The sequence below is a fragment of the Melitaea cinxia genome, chromosome 10 (genome assembly GCF_905220565.1).
Source record: "Melitaea cinxia chromosome 10, ilMelCinx1.1, whole genome shotgun sequence".
NCBI classification, from domain to species: Eukaryota; Metazoa; Arthropoda; class Insecta; order Lepidoptera; family Nymphalidae; genus Melitaea; species Melitaea cinxia.
This window is the reverse complement of record NC_059403.1, coordinates 10,132,628-10,150,316: the sequence shown is the minus strand read 5'-3', so window position 1 is coordinate 10,150,316 and position 17,689 is coordinate 10,132,628. Positions and strand designations below refer to the sequence as shown.

At 36.4% G+C, this 17,689-nt stretch overlaps 1 protein-coding gene across 1 annotated transcript; it reads right to left on the bottom strand.

The window, feature by feature from the left end:
- Positions 1–1,644: 1,644 nt before the first annotated feature.
- LOC123657143 (integrator complex subunit 13) lies at positions 1,645–17,560 on the bottom strand. Its single transcript, XM_045592722.1, has 13 exons — positions 17,069–17,560; positions 16,893–16,967; positions 15,416–15,561; positions 14,622–14,768; positions 11,575–11,665; positions 10,691–10,819; positions 9,730–9,840; positions 7,611–7,771; positions 5,657–5,797; positions 4,878–5,028; positions 4,340–4,482; positions 3,234–3,382; positions 1,645–2,073 (listed from the first exon to the last, which is right to left on the bottom strand). Exons 1-13 carry the CDS (start codon positions 17,282–17,284, stop codon positions 1,841–1,843), a joined length of 1,893 nt encoding a protein of 630 aa, XP_045448678.1. The 5' UTR covers positions 17,285–17,560; the 3' UTR covers positions 1,645–1,840.
- Positions 17,561–17,689: the final 129 nt, after the last annotated feature.

Sequence of the window (17,689 nt, the reverse complement as noted above, 5' to 3'; positions counted from 1 at the left end):
GATTTAAGATTAATAAATATGCATTTTGTTCAAGAACAATGACTTACAATTTTGGCTAATCGTTAAATTCTAGTTCTCACGTTTATATTACTTTCATTGTTACCATGAGAATAAAACAATATGTATTAATTATTCATTCAGTAAATGTAAGTTTGTTTTGTTTTGTAAGCTCAAATACGAAACTTGATGGAATTTTCAAGGGCAGGTAGCACTATAATTATACGCTTTAAAATTTCTGTAGAGCCATGCTATACTACAGTTGAAAACTTGTTATTAATCCAAATGAATAAACACTTTAAAAGTAAGACACCATGTCGAATTTTTGACATGTCATAACCTCGTAACAGGGCTGCCAGATGTACGATTTTTTTTGCATTTTTACTCATGTACGATCGCTAGACCAAGATCGTACACAAAATGTACGATTTTTATATTCCTATTACCTGGAAGCATTTCATAATTAAAAAAACGTCATCCACCGGCAAGCATGAATTTAGGAGAACTACGCCAACTAACTAACGCGTGCCTAGATCTTTTACTTGAATGAAGTCTCTTTGAATAATCATATAAGAGCTGTATTTGTTTGCTTTCTAACAAAACTAATATATATAACATAGATATTTTCTCTTTCGGTATTAATTGCGACTTGAAAAAAAAAACACATTTTGAAATAAAAAACAATTTGAAAATTATAAAACACTGGCTCAATTTGCTTTAAATTTGTTATGTTTTCCCCATTACTGTGCAGATTGTGAACGAGCATTCAGCGAAGTTTATTTAATCAAAACAAAACTTAGAAACAGTTTATCCAATGATACACGTAAATGCAAATTATTAGCTAAGCAATCAATTAAGAAGAAACGAAAATTTTACGAAGTTTAACCCGACAAATTCTTTTATTAAAAAATATGACCACTGAAAATTTTGTATGAGTGTAACAAATAGTTTTATTACATTTATTTTCTAAAACTAAACGAATTTTGATAATTTATAATAAAAGAAATTAGTACTTAGTCTTAAAGGGCTATACGATTTTTTTATTTCAAAATTTCCTTGGCATACGATTTTTTTTGTAGTTGGCGAACGATCACACTTTTTGTGCACCTGGCAGCCCTGCCTCGTAAGAGAATAATAACTTAGCATTAATCTTATATATAAAATTCTCGTATCACAATAATACTTAATAATACTACCCCAAAACGGCTGGGGCGATTTTTATGAAATTTTGTGTGCATATCGGGTAGATCTGAGAATCGGCCAACATCTATTTTTCATACCCCTAAGTTATAAGGGACAGGGGGGATTAAAGGGGTTAATAACATATATAACAAAACAACGTTTGTGGGGTCAGCTAGTATTTTTGTAAAAATAAATAACAGGTTCTCTACCAGACATTTTGAAACATTCATATTACGTAAAGGCCTACTTGAACTACTTTTATTTCAACGATGAAGTAATTGACGCACGTTAATTATTTATTGTTTTTACAATGCAAGCAGTGTTAAGGTGTTTACGGCGCCGTATATCTTATCACCATGTCGCTAACACGTACGTTCAATGAATCGTACTAGAATTGCGTCCCTGCAGATTGAATTATATAAAATATAGATAGTAGTTACACGGTGTCAAAAAATAATAAAAGTGTTGCAATTTAATAAAATTATTTTATTCTTGTTTAAAAATATTCAAGTTTCATTCATATAACATCTCAAAAAGATGTGTCTATTACACGCACATAGTCAATAATGTGTACATAATATTATCAACTTTACTCAATAACAAAATCGTACATTCATGGAACTTCAGTATACATGGCATAGTCTGATAACTTCATTCTAAATCAATGTGGTGTTTCCACATCTTGTTGTAAATGCGAGTACAGCGTGGCTACCCGGTTGCCGGCGGACATCCGTCCTGCGAAGTCCGGTCGTCTCGGCGGTCGCGGGGCCCCGAGCAATGCGTCAAGCACGTTCCGCGGAGCCCACACATCGCCGTTACCGTTGCCGTTGCCAGAACCTACTGGCGACAGAGGCGAATCTGTCGTAGCCCTTATGACTGTCGCTCGTGATGAGTCTCCTGAAAATAAATTAAAGATATATGGAAGCTGATGATGATATAAATTTGTTTGCTGATTATTATCAATATATCTGAATTCTAATATGTAATGACATAATTAATTTAATGATAGCCTTTTCTTAAAATTCATGCCTCATGGCTGATTAGAAAAAGGACAAATCACCTATTTTTTTTTAATTTGCATAGTACGTATAAATTAAACACTAGACATTTGCTAAACTTCATTCCCAAGGGAAAAGCACCAACACAGGTAAATCGAATAACGTAGATAAGTCAGCTTTGGCGCGGTAGTTGTCTCTAGATAAAGATATTCTATTCACCATCAGTGCCATGGCTATATGCACCAATTGCGATGACTATAGCTTGAGCAAAGTCCGGTAAATAGTTACATTTCTGATAGAAAGTTTAAAAATAGTAAAGAAGAAGAGCAGGAGTATGCCAGTTTTTCTCAGTGGAATCTACATTCCAATCGGATAATTTTACTGTTAAAAACCACCATAATTACAATTTGTAAAATTATTGAAGAGCTTTTGAAGTCTAATTAAATAATGATAGATTGGGTACAAAGCAGCTATATAAGAATATCCGCAGGTTAAACAGAAATTTCAGCAAGACGATAGTACGTCATGTCATTATATGGATGTTGTATTGCCATTGCATTTCCTAGATATTGTTGCCACTGATATGATAATAATATACTCATCATCTAATACACATGTACACAACAACAATCAACACAATAACATATTACAAATAAAGATCAGTGTACAAAGGTGGTTTTATCGCAAGAAGAGCGGATCTCTTCCAGACAACGTTTGGACACGGCGAAGTGAAAGCGGTAGGGAATGTACAAATTGTTATTATTTAATTTTTATTTTTTTAGGCGATTAGGTCGGTAACCAAGATTACGGGTCACTTGATGGTAAGCGGTTACCAGAAGCATCACAAGCACTTTGCCGACCCTCCCCAGGAACTCTGGCTACCTCACCACAGGAACCCAACTACCCCTACTCGAGAGCAATATTATTTGTAGCTGTGATTTTTTATACTTCCATAGACGGGCTACTCCAGATTTCGAAAACGATATACCCTGCTGGGCCCTACCTGATACGAACGTATAGAATACAGCGATGGAATGAAAATAAAAGACTGAAGACCTTCGGCGCCGTGGTTGTGCGAGCGGCACTCGAGCAGCGTGCGCAGCAGCGCGCGGTGCGCGGGCGAGGCGGCGTGCGCGCGCACGAGCGCCTCCAGCTCGCCCCACACCTGGCGCCACTGCTCCTCGCGCCGCCCCGGCGACTTGCCCCTGCGGCGGAGCGGGGGCCCGTCACACTCACATCAGATCTTTATTCGTTCATCGATTTACCCGCACTTACTCACACCAAAATGTTCATTACAAAACGGAACATACTGCTTATTCTAAGTGCACAGCGACCAATTACAACAGAGCAATTTATTTTTCATGACTGACAACAGCGACACAGCTGGGCATTGGCCTCTTACTCCGTGTGCAGTAGGATCGGAGCTTAATCTACTACGCAGCTTCACTGCCGGTGGGCTGATATATTCTCTACTATGAGTAATGATCGCTCATCAGGTGTCTACGACAACAACCAGGGCAGCCAACGTAAAGCCCTCTTCAAATTATATAAGCGTTATGCAATTAGTTTGACGTAATGGCATAAACTACTGCCATGAAGCTTAATAGTTTCTTATTTTGTTTGTTTGAAATCTCTTATCTTGACATTAACGGGACAAATTAACAACATGTAAAATTGTATGTTATGACTGATCAAAAGGAGATAAATAGAAAGTAATTATTAAGACACCTGAGTCGACACATGAGTCAACTGATATACGTGATATGTAAAATAAATAGAGTGTGTGCCTAAGACCGCACGGCAGAAGTGAAAACTTCATTGGCAATCGCAATCAAACAATAACGTAACAAGTCCCGAGTCACCCGATCGAGCCTTTCACCGTTCAGTAGCGAAGAGCAGCTGTCTGTATCTTTCTCGCTCGGGTACACTCGGCGGTCCTGAGTTCACCAGATTTAGCCTTTCAGCTCAGAGCGTGACGGACCAGCCTAACATACTACGTACGAAAAAATGTGTGTGCGGTACGCCAAAAGAAATTTTCACTTCAAAAATATGACCGAAATTCAATTATTTATTAATAAAAATAATTTTACATTTGCGTTGTTTGGTCACTTAAAATAAAAAAGTCAAAACCATAAAATAAAATGTTTCATCTATTTACTAACCGTAAATTAGAAGGTAGCTGTGCAGCTGGGAATTCATGACGTGATTCCATACCAAGTAGAGACAGCAATACCCCGCGGCATGAGTCGACTTCGTCTTCCGTTAGCGACTCTTGTACCACTAGTCGCGTTAATGGTTCCATTACCTTAATAAAATGTATGTATTTAATAGGCTATTATTATTAATTTATTTTAAAGTTTGACATAAGGTATTGAACAGACGAATCTATAATTCTGTCGAGTAACAACTAACATAATTATGCAAGTGATGTTTCTAATATTATAAACATTATGAGCGTTAACGAAAGTTTACGATTGCTAAAATTTCTGCACGAATAATATCATAAGCAAGAAGTAAGAAACTAGAGGGCCGTCTGTTCAACGTCTTAAAGTATAACGCGCGGACCTTATATTGAAAAAAAAAAACGACTAATTTGCTTTGATTTCAGAGCGGTCGTGATTGCAATTTAACGGTACGTAAGAAAACGATTAGTTTTTAGGATATAGGAACTTAGCATAAATGTATGTTAATAAAACGTACTGATCCCAAGTTAAATATGAGCGTAGACGAAATCGTCAGCGGCCAGTACGTCGTGTGTCGCTGCAGGCGCGCGCGGGAGCGGGCGTTCGCGCCCGCGCCGCGCAGCGGGTGCAGCTTGTTCTGTTGCATCAACGCGCCGAACTCTTTGATTCTGAAAAGGGGGTGATACTTAGTTTTAGATGGCTTTTTTTTTCACAGAAATCAACTTTATTTCGATTTCTGTGAATTATAAAAGTGATTATCACTTTAAAAATGAACCAGCGATTAAAACCACCGATAAGGAAAGTAGATTCTGCAAAGAAGAATTGACAAGAGCCGCAGTTATTTAAAAATATATATATATAAACTGCGTTTTAGTATAAAATTGGTAATAACTTGCATGAAATATTTTGTCAATAAGTTCACACATCTTTATCATCTATGTAATTCTGCACAGATAATAAGCTTTGTCTATTAATTTCTTTTAATAAACTTAAAATGTTGAGACTATGGCAAAATTATTTGTGGTATTTTATCATACATGCGAATATCATAACACAGGAAAGGAGATTGCCACATATTTTGAAGTACATTAATAAATAAACGCTTCACACTCAACAACGAACAACGAGCAGGATTTTCTGCTGTGCCGGGGATCCGGAACCATGAGCATCCAGGTCACGGCAAAAACCTGTATTGACTACACAAAAATTTGTCGTAAGCGGGAATCGATCCCGAGACCGTAAGCGCAACGGCCAGTGCAGTGACCGCTTCGTCGAAACGACTTCAAACTCGCTCACCTATAGTCCGTGACGCGGCCGCCGGCGCCCTCGGAGAGCGCGGGCGGGTCGTCGTAGGGCGTGCGGCCGCCCAGCGCGCCGATCCACAGCTCGCCGCCCTGTGCCGCCAGCACGTGCGATGCCGACCGCCCGCCGCCTTTCCTTCGTACGGGCACATTACTAAATGACTATTTGTTACATATGTACATAGTCTGGACACAAAAACTGTTACATTTAAAAATTAACAAAATATTACATTTTAATTTGGAATCTGTTATTTTTATATGATTGTTCATTGTGGTTTCTCACTCTCGCGCCAATACATTATAACATATTTTGTGATATTATAATGGAGTGTGATGATAAGGAGAACCGAAGCGCTGTGATTGCATTACACAAAGTAGGTATGGAGCCAAATACATTTTTAAAACTCTCCATACACTTGGTATTAGTCAAATGTTTGTGTACCGGGCTATTGATAGGTACAATAAAACCTCCTCTGTTTGTAACAGAGAAAGATCTGCCCGTACACGTAGTGTTCGTACGAAAAAGGCGATCAAAACAAGAAGGGAGAAAATTTGAAGAATTTCTGTCCGAAAGCAAAAGATTTTAGCTCGGGAGATGAAGATAACATCTATACTCCGTCCATTCGTTTGTTTTCTTTTTGACAATTCAAGAAAGAAAATAGTGACTTCCTCACCAGTTACCATTTCGATTTGAAATAATAATCGATTTTATTTAAGAAGAATTTTCAAACGATTTATTGAAATATTTTTTGTTTAGAAATATTCATAATTTATTCGTTTATTACTTGTTTTGTTAGTTTATTTAATAATTTTTCTTGCAATCTTTAATTCGCTGGATAATGATTTATGACCAGTTTTATAGAGTATGGCTTGCTCTAAATCCCATTATAATTTGGAGTCTCTAAAACAATCCATACAATTGGCAGTGAAAGTTCCCCGGAATATAGCTGCCTGCTGGCGGCGCTGGGACAGAGCTCAGTGTAGTTTAAAATTAATACTAGATTAATCAATAATGTATTTCGGTCCATAGTGTAGATTTAAAATAATTTCGGGTTGTGTTAAACTCGTTCGTTTAATCCATTAAACGAAGATAAAGTTGTTTGTTCTTGCAAATTTTCTTAAAATTGTGATTCCTTGTATTAAATTACTTTCTACATTAGTCTAATTTAATTTTGTTCTCCAATCAAATCTGATCGCTAACTTTTTATATACATATTTACCTATCTGTGTATTTAGTTCGTCGCGTTAAGAAAGAATTAATATTCTCTTATTCTATGCTCTTTTAATTTAATTACATTTATATTTATTTATTACATTTTTTTTAACGCGGGACACGGGGTCCGACCTGCCTTAGGAAGTAGGCAGAGCCGACCCTTCTTCCAGGCCCCCGAGAACTAGCCAGACCGCAGACAGCGGTCAAAAAGTTCCCGGAAGCTGTCGCCGAGGTTTATATTAATGTATTAAACTAAGACACTGTAATAAGTATTAATAAATATAATAGTAATAAAAGTTACGTGGAATAATTAAGCTACATAAATAAATGTGTATAATATGTAAAACACATGTATGTGCGATATAATAATTTATTCTCTGTTAGTTTAACAGTTGACGAAGCGTTGGCGCAACAGTCACAGCACTGATTTGTGGCTGTAGCACAGACGGTTGCGGGTTCAATGGCCATACAGGTGTTTGCCGTGGTCTGGTTGTTTGTGTTATCCTTGTGGGTCTCCCCACCGTACCTCGGAGAACGTTAAGCCGTCGGCCCCGGTTGTTATCATGTACACCCGAAAGCGAATCCTTGTAGGTTTCCCCACGAGCACGTTAAGCCGTCGGTCCCGGTTGTTATCATGTAGGTACACCTGATAGCGATCGTTACTCATAGTAGGGAATATGGATATATGCCAAGCCGGCAATCAAGTGTCATATAAGAATATCGAGTCGGGGCTCACCTGGGCACCTCGAGCGTGACGGAGCGGCCGTTGAGCAGGAAGTTGACGAGGCAGGCGGAGGGGCGCGAGGCCACGTCGGCGGGCGACACGCGCCACAGCGGCCCGCCGCAGCCGCCCGCGCCGCCCTCCGCGCCGCGCGGCGTCCACCAGCGCAGCACCACCTGCGGAACCTTTCGTTGCGGCATGCGGCATTCGTGTGTTGCACATTAGATGAGCGTGACCTGATTTCGTTACGATTACTCTTCAGTTGAACCACCGATTGCAAGAAGGTAAGCAATCCAAAAAATATAAGTGGAGATAACATAACAACACACATTATTGTACACGAAAACAGAAATAATACATATCAGATTGATTTTTAAAAAGTATCATAACAAAATATCATAAGGTTTTATTGCTCAGAAGCTCGCTCTTCCAGGCAACTTCAACTTAACATGTGTTAAATTTCTTTCTTTCTTTCAATTTATACTATATAAAAAATATGTTGAAATAATAAACAATATAGTGTGAAAGAGTAAATATAGAGTGGAATATTTATTTATTAGCAAAAAAAAAACGTGAGGTTACTAAAATAGCCATAAATGAAGAAAAAAAATTAACGACATAAGAAATAATGCAATATACTCGTATTCCTGACGAATTTAGTTTTTAACAGACTTTAAAAAAAGGAGGAGGTTACTCAATTTGACCGTATATCTATACTAATATTATAAAGAAGTAAAGTTTATAACTTTGTTTGTATGTAGGGGGTAATCTTCGCAAATACTGATCCGATCATGAAAATTCTTTCACTAACAGAAAGCTACATTATTCAGGAGTGCTATAGGCTATGTTTTATTGTAATTGAACAAAAAATTCAGTAAATAAGAAAAAGATTAAAATATAATATCAAAATGGTAAATAAACTAGCGCCATCTATCGCTATTAGAAAACAATTTATTAGTTTTTTGACGTTATTAATTTAGTCTTATTTTAGTCTATCGACGACGTTTTCTCGATTTTTGATAGATGGCGTTGGAGCAACAAATTATTTAAGTGCTATAAAATTTGTTCTTTAAAGTATGTTATTTGGTTCTGTAATTTAAAATAATAAATACACGGGAGCAACATATTATTTATTTAGGTGCTATAAAATTTGTTCTTTAAAGTATGTTATTTGGTTCTGTAATTTAAAATAATAAGTACACGATATTATTACGATTTTATTCATCGCTGTAGGCGCCCGCTGCCGTAAGTCGTAAGCCGTTGTTGCGCGTGGGGACAATTGGACACTGCACATCATGTACCGCGCATCGCATGACCGTTTTATTGTTTTTTCATCTATACGATAGAATGCCGCGCGGTTCACGCGCGCGGTCGACCCCCTACGTAGCAGACGTCGACGAAATTGAAACACAACATAATTGCATCACAAAGGCTCGGTGTAGGTAAGTTCGAATACCTAGCTGCATATTGCCGACAGGCTTCTGACTCATTGTCATCACACCTAGCCAGCATCCTCACCATTTCCGTGTATTCGACATAAGAATAGCGGTACGCCATGGTTATAAAATTTCTTTAGTACAGATACAATACATCGATCGATACGAGTAAAATAAATACGAATGGCACACAAAATCATATGACGCGGGCGCATCAAAGTCGCCGCGCCGACTGCCGCGGCTAACTAAATAGTTCAAGTTCAAGAGCGCTAGCGCCGCTCCGGCCCTTCCTTCCCCCCTTACATCCGCAAGTGGTAACTGTTTACCTAATCGTTGGGATGCGCTTAGAGTTTATTACATTCAATCGGAAAATTAATTTTTGAAATTGAAAGTAAAATCTAATAAATTATCAAAACACACGCACACAGACACACACACACACACAGAGAGAGAGAGAGACAGACACACACACACACGCAGACGCACACGCCCACGCGCGCGTACACACACAACACGCATACGCACACGAACACGCACACGAACACGCACACGAACACGCACACGCACCCGCAATGACATGCATAATAGTACGACAACATATACACAGCAAATGGTAATAATAGCACAACAATTTGGTAACAAATTTAACCATATTGAAATTATTTTGTATGTTGTGAAGTCTTAATTTAAAAACATACTGATTCAGTTGCTTCTTGCGCTGTCTGTGTCGCTCTTAATCCAGCATGGGCTTCAGCAGAATGTATGATTTCTACGTCATAATTTGCACTCGAACTTGCGTTTTGCTCTTCCTGGAACATTTGAATTTAAAAGACTTGATTTTCAAAATAATTAGACATGCTTAATAAATAATAGAGAAATAGTGTAGTAAATATTTCGTGTGATTAATGATTGTAAAAAAAAATATTTTGATGCCTTTAACTTAAGCCAGCACAATTACAACATTCTATTAATCTACAACAGCGTCTAAAATGATGTCTAGACAGGCTCAGTGAGCACAAAGTTGAAACAGCCTTTAAACAACAAAATCTTATATTATAAAGTCTGTTCAACGAGAAGAGATACCAAACGCAAACAAAGCCCATCATTTTTTCGTAGCGACGACGGAACAAACAAAATATAATCTATCTCTTTCTATCTTGTTTGTTTGCTATCTGTTGCAAGTCTCTGCAAGGTCGAACGATATTTTAACTGGCTTTGAAAACATTCGGACCGCGGACGGCCCTTTGACTTTGTCTTATTTATTTTTATTTCATTCCGTGTCCTAAAACGCTCGGGATGATTTTTATATTTTGATAATTATTATTTAAGAAGTATCAAATCTTATATATATAATTATATTTCATTTAGTAATTATCAAAATATAAATACATTTTGCATATAAAAAAATTTGTGTAAAGTAAAAAAAGGTTACAAAATCCTGCATAGTTGAATGATCTCGCATTTTGCTTGTTTACGTTTGGTATCTCGGCTCGTTGAACGCACTATAGGTATATTCCACACCTACAAACGTCTGTTCTTGTATGTTCTAAGGGTTAAACAAGACCACCCACAATTTTGTTCAGTCCTCTTTAGTATTTAAAATCAATTTGTTAAATGTGAACAATATTTGCAAATTGATAATATGTTTGAGTTTGTTACCTTCATAGGTATACCCGTAACAGTTGTTATAGCTAGCCTATAATGTGGCAGAACCAGTCGACCTAATAAACTGGCTAAGGCGCTTGCTCGACACACTATAACTTCTACACTCATTAGGCCTCCTCCCATCTGAAATTGTATCTGAATTTTCAAACTGGCAAATGACTATATCGTCATAAAAAATATATAAATAATAGCAATATTTAAAAGTATTTTTTACTTATTTCCAACAAATTGTAGAAATTACAATCAAAGCTTAAGACCTAATGTCTAGAGAAAGATATTTTTTGTGGAATAGTCTCTGCTAAAGTCACACACTGGTTTGTGGCTGTTGCGCTGAGGGTTGCGGGTTCGATCCCCGCATATGACAAACATTTATATTGGTCATACAGATATTTCCCGTGCTCGGGGAGTTTGTGCAGTCCTTTTGAGTCTCCCCATCGTGCCTCAGAAAGCACGTTAAGCCGTCGGTCCCGGTTGTTACCATGTTACACCTAATAGTGAGATCATTACTCACAGAAGGAAATATATCCGCCAACCCGCATTGGAGCAGCGTCGTGGATAAGTTCTGATCCTTCTCCTACATGGGGTAAGAGTCCTGTGCCCAGCAGTGAGATATTTCAGGCTGAAGCGTAAGCGTAAACTACTTATAATTGATTATTATCTTTACAAATATTTTAATCAGAGAGGTGTATATTAATAAGTATCAATATGAACACATTTTCCTATATATGTACTTATAAGTATTTGTGTAGTGTTATAAATAAAAATTGATCGACTTGATACTAAGATCTCAATTTTCTTATGCCTACATTTTGAATTTAAATATCTAATAATATTATGAAATGATTATGATTTATATATTAATATTCCCAGATTCTTACCTCTGTCACTTGTTGATTATTAACCCTTGTGTCTGCTTTCTCTGGTGTAACATTTATTATTATTAAGTGGCAGTAGTGTACTACAAGATTTCTGTAAACATTAAATGTTCACAATTTTATATTCCACTGGATTTTAAATATGAAAAAGTAAGTGATGTGAAGTATAAAATAAATTTTGCTTATTTATATTTATTGATAAATAATTAAACTGCCTGCCTGTGCCTGACTGTCTGACATCCAACATCTCTACAAAGATAACGATATCGTCGGGGAAACGAAGGTGCTAGATGTATTAGCCGTTGACGTTGATGCCTCCTCCCCCTCCAAGCAACGTCTTAAAGACTTCCTTCAGCGCAGGTTCGGCGACATTACATCCCCCTGTCTTACCTCGCGACGAAGGAAATTGAGTCTCGTTCACTGGTCACCTCAGTACCTCGATATATCGCCAGTCGATATGATATATCTGCAGAGAGTCCAAAACAGCTCAAGTTCTGAGTCAAAGGGGAAGGGGAGGAGAGGTGTAGTTCACAAATACCATACACAGCGACTAAGAATATAATCATACTCTTCAGTCTTTTGTATAATTTGCCGAACAGTATGGATTATTTCAAAACCCAGGCTGCTCCGGTGGTTGGAATCCGTCGAGTCTCGTGGCGAGACGATTGATAACGAACCTTGAAAACAGTTTATAGACGTAGATCAGAAGACCAGTCTGTAATTCTTCAAGAGACACCTATCGCCTCTTTTGCAGACCTCAGTCGTAACTTAACGGGCCCTCCCGTTTTTAAGCTCCACGAGCGCCGCACTTATATCGTCGACTTCGATATCCAGGATGTCTTCAGAAAAATAACGCGACAATGGTGCAGGTGAATCTTCGGCGTCCTGAGTCTCAGCCTTATGTGCGCTCGACGAATACAGCTGTCCACAGAATTTCTCGACCTCTTCTCGGGTCTGAAGGCGAGAGCATACGGTTCTGCCATCTACTATTTTGAGCTTCGCAAGAAGGCTTCTCCCTAATGATCTTCGGAAAACTTTTGAGCTCCTATTCTGCTCAATAAGAGTTGTAATATCTATTAGGACAGCAGAGATCTCTTCGTACAAGTTTCCGTATCCTGTTGGAAAGAGCCTTCTGTTCCGGTGAAGCTGCTTGAGTAGTAGGCATCTCGCTCCTACGCCGCACTAGATCCAATGCTTCGAGAGAATGTTTGGACTGCTTCGTTGATTTCGTCGGCGGAAAGTGTCGGCAACCCAGTGTACACACTGTCTTCACCACGTTGTCGTTCATTTCGTCCAGGTCACTAGTGGTTTTCTGCGAATCGAATCGATTTTGGAGTTTCATTTGGAACTGCAGTCACATTTGGGGCAGTGTATGTCGGAGAACAGATGTCATAAAGCAGTTCCGCCCTTTGCGTAGGCCTGTATTCAGAGTAGCTCCTAACAGCCAGTGGTCGCTGCCGGTATTAAATCTATTAACCTATTATTTTGAATATATGCCTTATCCTCTATGATGAAATCTATCTCGTTCTTCGTCACAATATCCGGGCTCTGCCATAGGCGGATCTCGAAAAAAGAGTTCATCAAAAAGACTCCTCCGAGTCGAGGAAGTTGACGAACATCTGCCACCTGCGATTTCTGCGCCCCAATCCATGTGGTCCGATTTTCGATTCATCGCGGTCTTATACTCACGTTTTAAAAAACAAACTTTAAGTAAGTTTTTTTTGTAACACTAGCGTTGAAGTCTCTCATAAAAACTCTGTAGAAGGACGACGTAGTACCATGTATAGCTTTTGATATATCCTCATACAAGGCTACGTACGACCTCATAGTCAGAGTGTGCCCAGGTTAGTGCATATACCTATATCACTTTCAAGGAGTGCCTGTCAGTGGGTTTAAGTATATGGCACACTACCCGGTTCGACACACTGCTGATTTCTACAACGCTGCTAGTAAGAGTCTTGTGGAACAGTAAACCGACGCAATCTTAGGAAACGGATACCTTCACGTATGAAGAATAAGTGCGCGGAGTCCAGAATCATCGTCTCCTCACCCTCTTTTCGGACTTCAGACAGCCCCAGTATGCTCCACTTAATGTGACTCAGTCCTAATTTAAGTTCGGTGAGGTGATGGTCCAGCGGTAAAGTGCGTCTATTAAACGTTGCCATGTGTAGTGTTGGGAGGCAGCATCCCGTAACCCCATGATTAACTAAGATAAGCTTGGCACAATATATTAGTAAAACTACATTTAAATCGGAAAATCCGTTTCTGAGATTAGCATGCACAAACGCACAGACAAACAGAAAAAAATACTGACAATCTTTTTTGGGTGCTATTTGCGTTGATAAAGGTCCCAATAATATTTTTTCTCATATGTCTTAAATGAGACAGACAGCAACCCGTTAAATTTTTATTATATGTACTAGCTGTGCCTGTGACGTCGGCGCGTGGAATTTAACAAAAAAGTTAATTTTCAGTTCGCAAAGTTATAAACTAAATACATTTCTAAAATAAAATTAGCCTAAGTTACTCTTTATTACACCAGCTAGCTGTTAGCGAAAGTCCCATCAAAATCGGTCCAGCCGTTTCAGAGATTAGCCGGAACAAACAGACAGACAGACAAAAATTGTAATAAATGTCATTTTGGTATATGTAATGTGTATATATACAGGGTTAGGGTTTAGGGTAGCTTCGGAAGTGCAGATATTTTAAAAATAACACGCAGATACACGTTCATAGATTTTTTTTTCAGTACGTCATAAGTTTGTAAAACAAACTAATTTCTTTTTAATGCCCTTAAAGTGATAGATTCGGGGGTTTTTCACCAACAATAATTAAATTTAAAAAATCTAAAATAGGTAAGCATGGATTTTTTAAAATATTTCTCTGTGATTGCCCATAATCCTAACAACCCCTTAAAAGGATCGTGACATATTACAAGTAACCCTGTATATATCCATATGAATTTAGGAAAAAGCGGTTATTTTAATATTACAAATAGATACTCCAATTTTATTTATTTGTATAGACTGATAATTGTATTAGGTACATACTGTGTGCTTGTTGATGCGTCAGTTGTTGTTGGGGGTTGTGGTGTTGCAGCTTTTTTATTTTGTTGAATTAAAGTATTAAGAGCTATTTCTGCTAGGCTTCTGATCGAATCATCGTCTCTTGCACTTGTTATGCATATTATTCTGCCACTGTAAATATCAGTAATATTACCTTAGAATTGTGACAAATAATTTTATTTTTTATATAGTTTTATACCAATACAATTTTTTTAATCATGGGGTAGAAAAAAAATACCTATTGGAACATTTCTAGAATCAAAAATACTTAAGAATAACTTTGAACTAGCTAAAATTGTACTCTGTATATAAATATCCATTTGAAGCTTAAAGGAAAAGCAGGTGATAAGTATGCTTGTTAACCTGTATTTAGGCCATCACAATTGTGTTTGCTCGATCGAAAACGAAAAGAAAACCGAAATAAACTGAACTGAATAAAAGTAACCGATATAAAGTAGCGAGTTAAAAAAATAATCAATTAAATTCGCAATAATAATGACAATTCAAAAACTTTCAATCAAATTTAAATAGGACTTAATGACAAGCACCAGCTTATGATTAAACAAACAATTATAAAAATTAATACATACAGTAGAGTTAAGCTTTTGATAAAAAAGAATTTTAAAAATCAAAATCCACCCAGTAAAAAGTTATAAGGTTATAAACACACAAAAAAAATGCAGTCTAATTGAGAACCTCCTCTTTTTTGCAATTGGTTGAAAATACTATAGCTTATGCAATGATTTAGAACTGACAATAAATAATAATTTATTATATACCGATTCTGAAAATGCCTTTCCGAGGGAGGACGAGCAGATTGCGTGGGGGAAGGTTCAGCTAAAGCTTCAATAGCTGCACACAATCCCACAACATCACCACCAGCGCCACGGCGTACGGGACCCACAAGACACAATCCATTAAGAATCTAAAAATATTAATTAATTTATTCTATGATTGCAAAATATGCTTAATGAGTCTTTTCTACTTTTTTATTTAAGGTTTACTGTGAAACAAAAAGTCTAACAAAAAAGAAAAAAATGTTAACAAAAAATAAACAGAAATTAATTTTCTTTTTTCTATACCTATAACTTTAGTTATGACTATTGTATCTTCAATACAAACTTAAGTATACATTTATTTCAATATTTGATTATATTATAATACACTAAATAATACACCACTATGAATTGTAACAATTTTTATTAAGACTATGGCCGTAGCCTATAATTTATACATATAAATAAAAAATTGATGTAGCAGATATGCATATTAAACAACAATGAATGCTACCAAATGACTAGTCCATTGGTGCAATTTGTAGTAGCCCTGCTTTCCGCTCCACCTTCACCACCACCTTCCACCTGAGTCTGGTGTAATATTTGTATTTTTATATTTATATATGTATTATTTCCTGTATATATGTAAAAAAAATATTTAGCTATTACAATGAAACAACTTTTTCGTATTTTTTTGCAGTTTAGTTAAGTTTTTGTAATGCCCGACGTTTCGGATACTTTACAGCAACCATGGTCACGGGAGGACAGTCCTCTCATTACATTTTTTTTTTCACTTCTGAAATCTTTCCTCTCATAACCATGGTTCATTGTAATAAGTCGAATTCGCGTATACATTAAGAAACAATATTTAGCTATATAAGCCAGCTGTTATTTATTTATTTATTCTTTATTGTACACCACATAGAGTAATTAATACAGAATTGTATAGAAAAAAGTATAAGGCACAATGAAGCGGCCTTATCGCTCGATAGATTTTTTCCAGGTAACCTTAGGGTTAGGATTAAGGGAAAAAAAAAACAAGAAATAAGTAGGTGGTGTATAATAAACGTACATCAAACAAAATAAGATACAAATAATACAAATATATATATATATATATATATATATTAATACACACACACATATATATATATATATATATATATATATATATATATATATATATATATAATTAAGTCATATTAAGAGACAGATAATGGTCTTTTAGAAGTTTTTTAAATGAACCAATGCTTTGAGCTTTGCAAATGTGTAAGGGTTAAGTATTCCACAAAATTACTGATACCTATAACACAAGCATTAGGTTGCTTACCTTAGGAACAGACAACCATGTGTAAATGTTGTCATTTATTTATTTATTCAAAAAAACATATAATGACACACGATTATGATAAATTTTGTTTTAAATAGGAAAAAAATGTATAAATCTTAAGAAAGAAATACTTATGTTATATGTACTTACATGAGTCAGATTTTGTTGTGTTAATGCCCATGTATTTAATATATGCGCTGATGAGTCACTTACAATAAATCTCACCTAAAACATTAATATGTACAAATAAATAAAATGAATATAAACAAGATTACCTACCAAAAAATATGCAATTGAATTTCATAAAAAGCTGTGATTAAAATTACCAGTTTTCCTTCAGGAAATAAATCCCAAACAATACGACAATACTCCACTGCAGCTTCAACACTACAAGTCCATAAGGATTTACAAACTGGTGGTAATGGTACATATCCAGGACCCCGGCTTTTAGAAACATCGAAATCAATTGGATTGTCCGATGATATACCAAAGTATGGAGTGTGGTCTAATACAAATATGGTTTTATGATTAGTAGGAAACATATTTTTGTTTTGTTTTTACAAATTTCGACTTAAGCAAGCATTTTATTAACTACACTTTTTCCGGTATTTGTTTATCTTCTAAGTACGCCTATGGCTTTAAATTGCAAGCTTTACATTATTAAATGTTTTTAAAAAAAAGTAGTAAAATTAAATCAATAAACCGATATTTTTTGAGCTTTTAATATTTTAAATTCAATATAACGTGTGAAACTAATACAGTAAGTATCAGTCAGTACACAACACAGAGTATACTAGTATAGTAATACTTAGACAACTAAACAGAGTACAAAGAATATATAATACAGATTAAGTATTAGTTACTATGGTATATAAACAGAGTACTAGTGAAGGCAAATTATTTTACTCTTTGATTATTGACTAGTGATTCACGGCCTAATATAATAT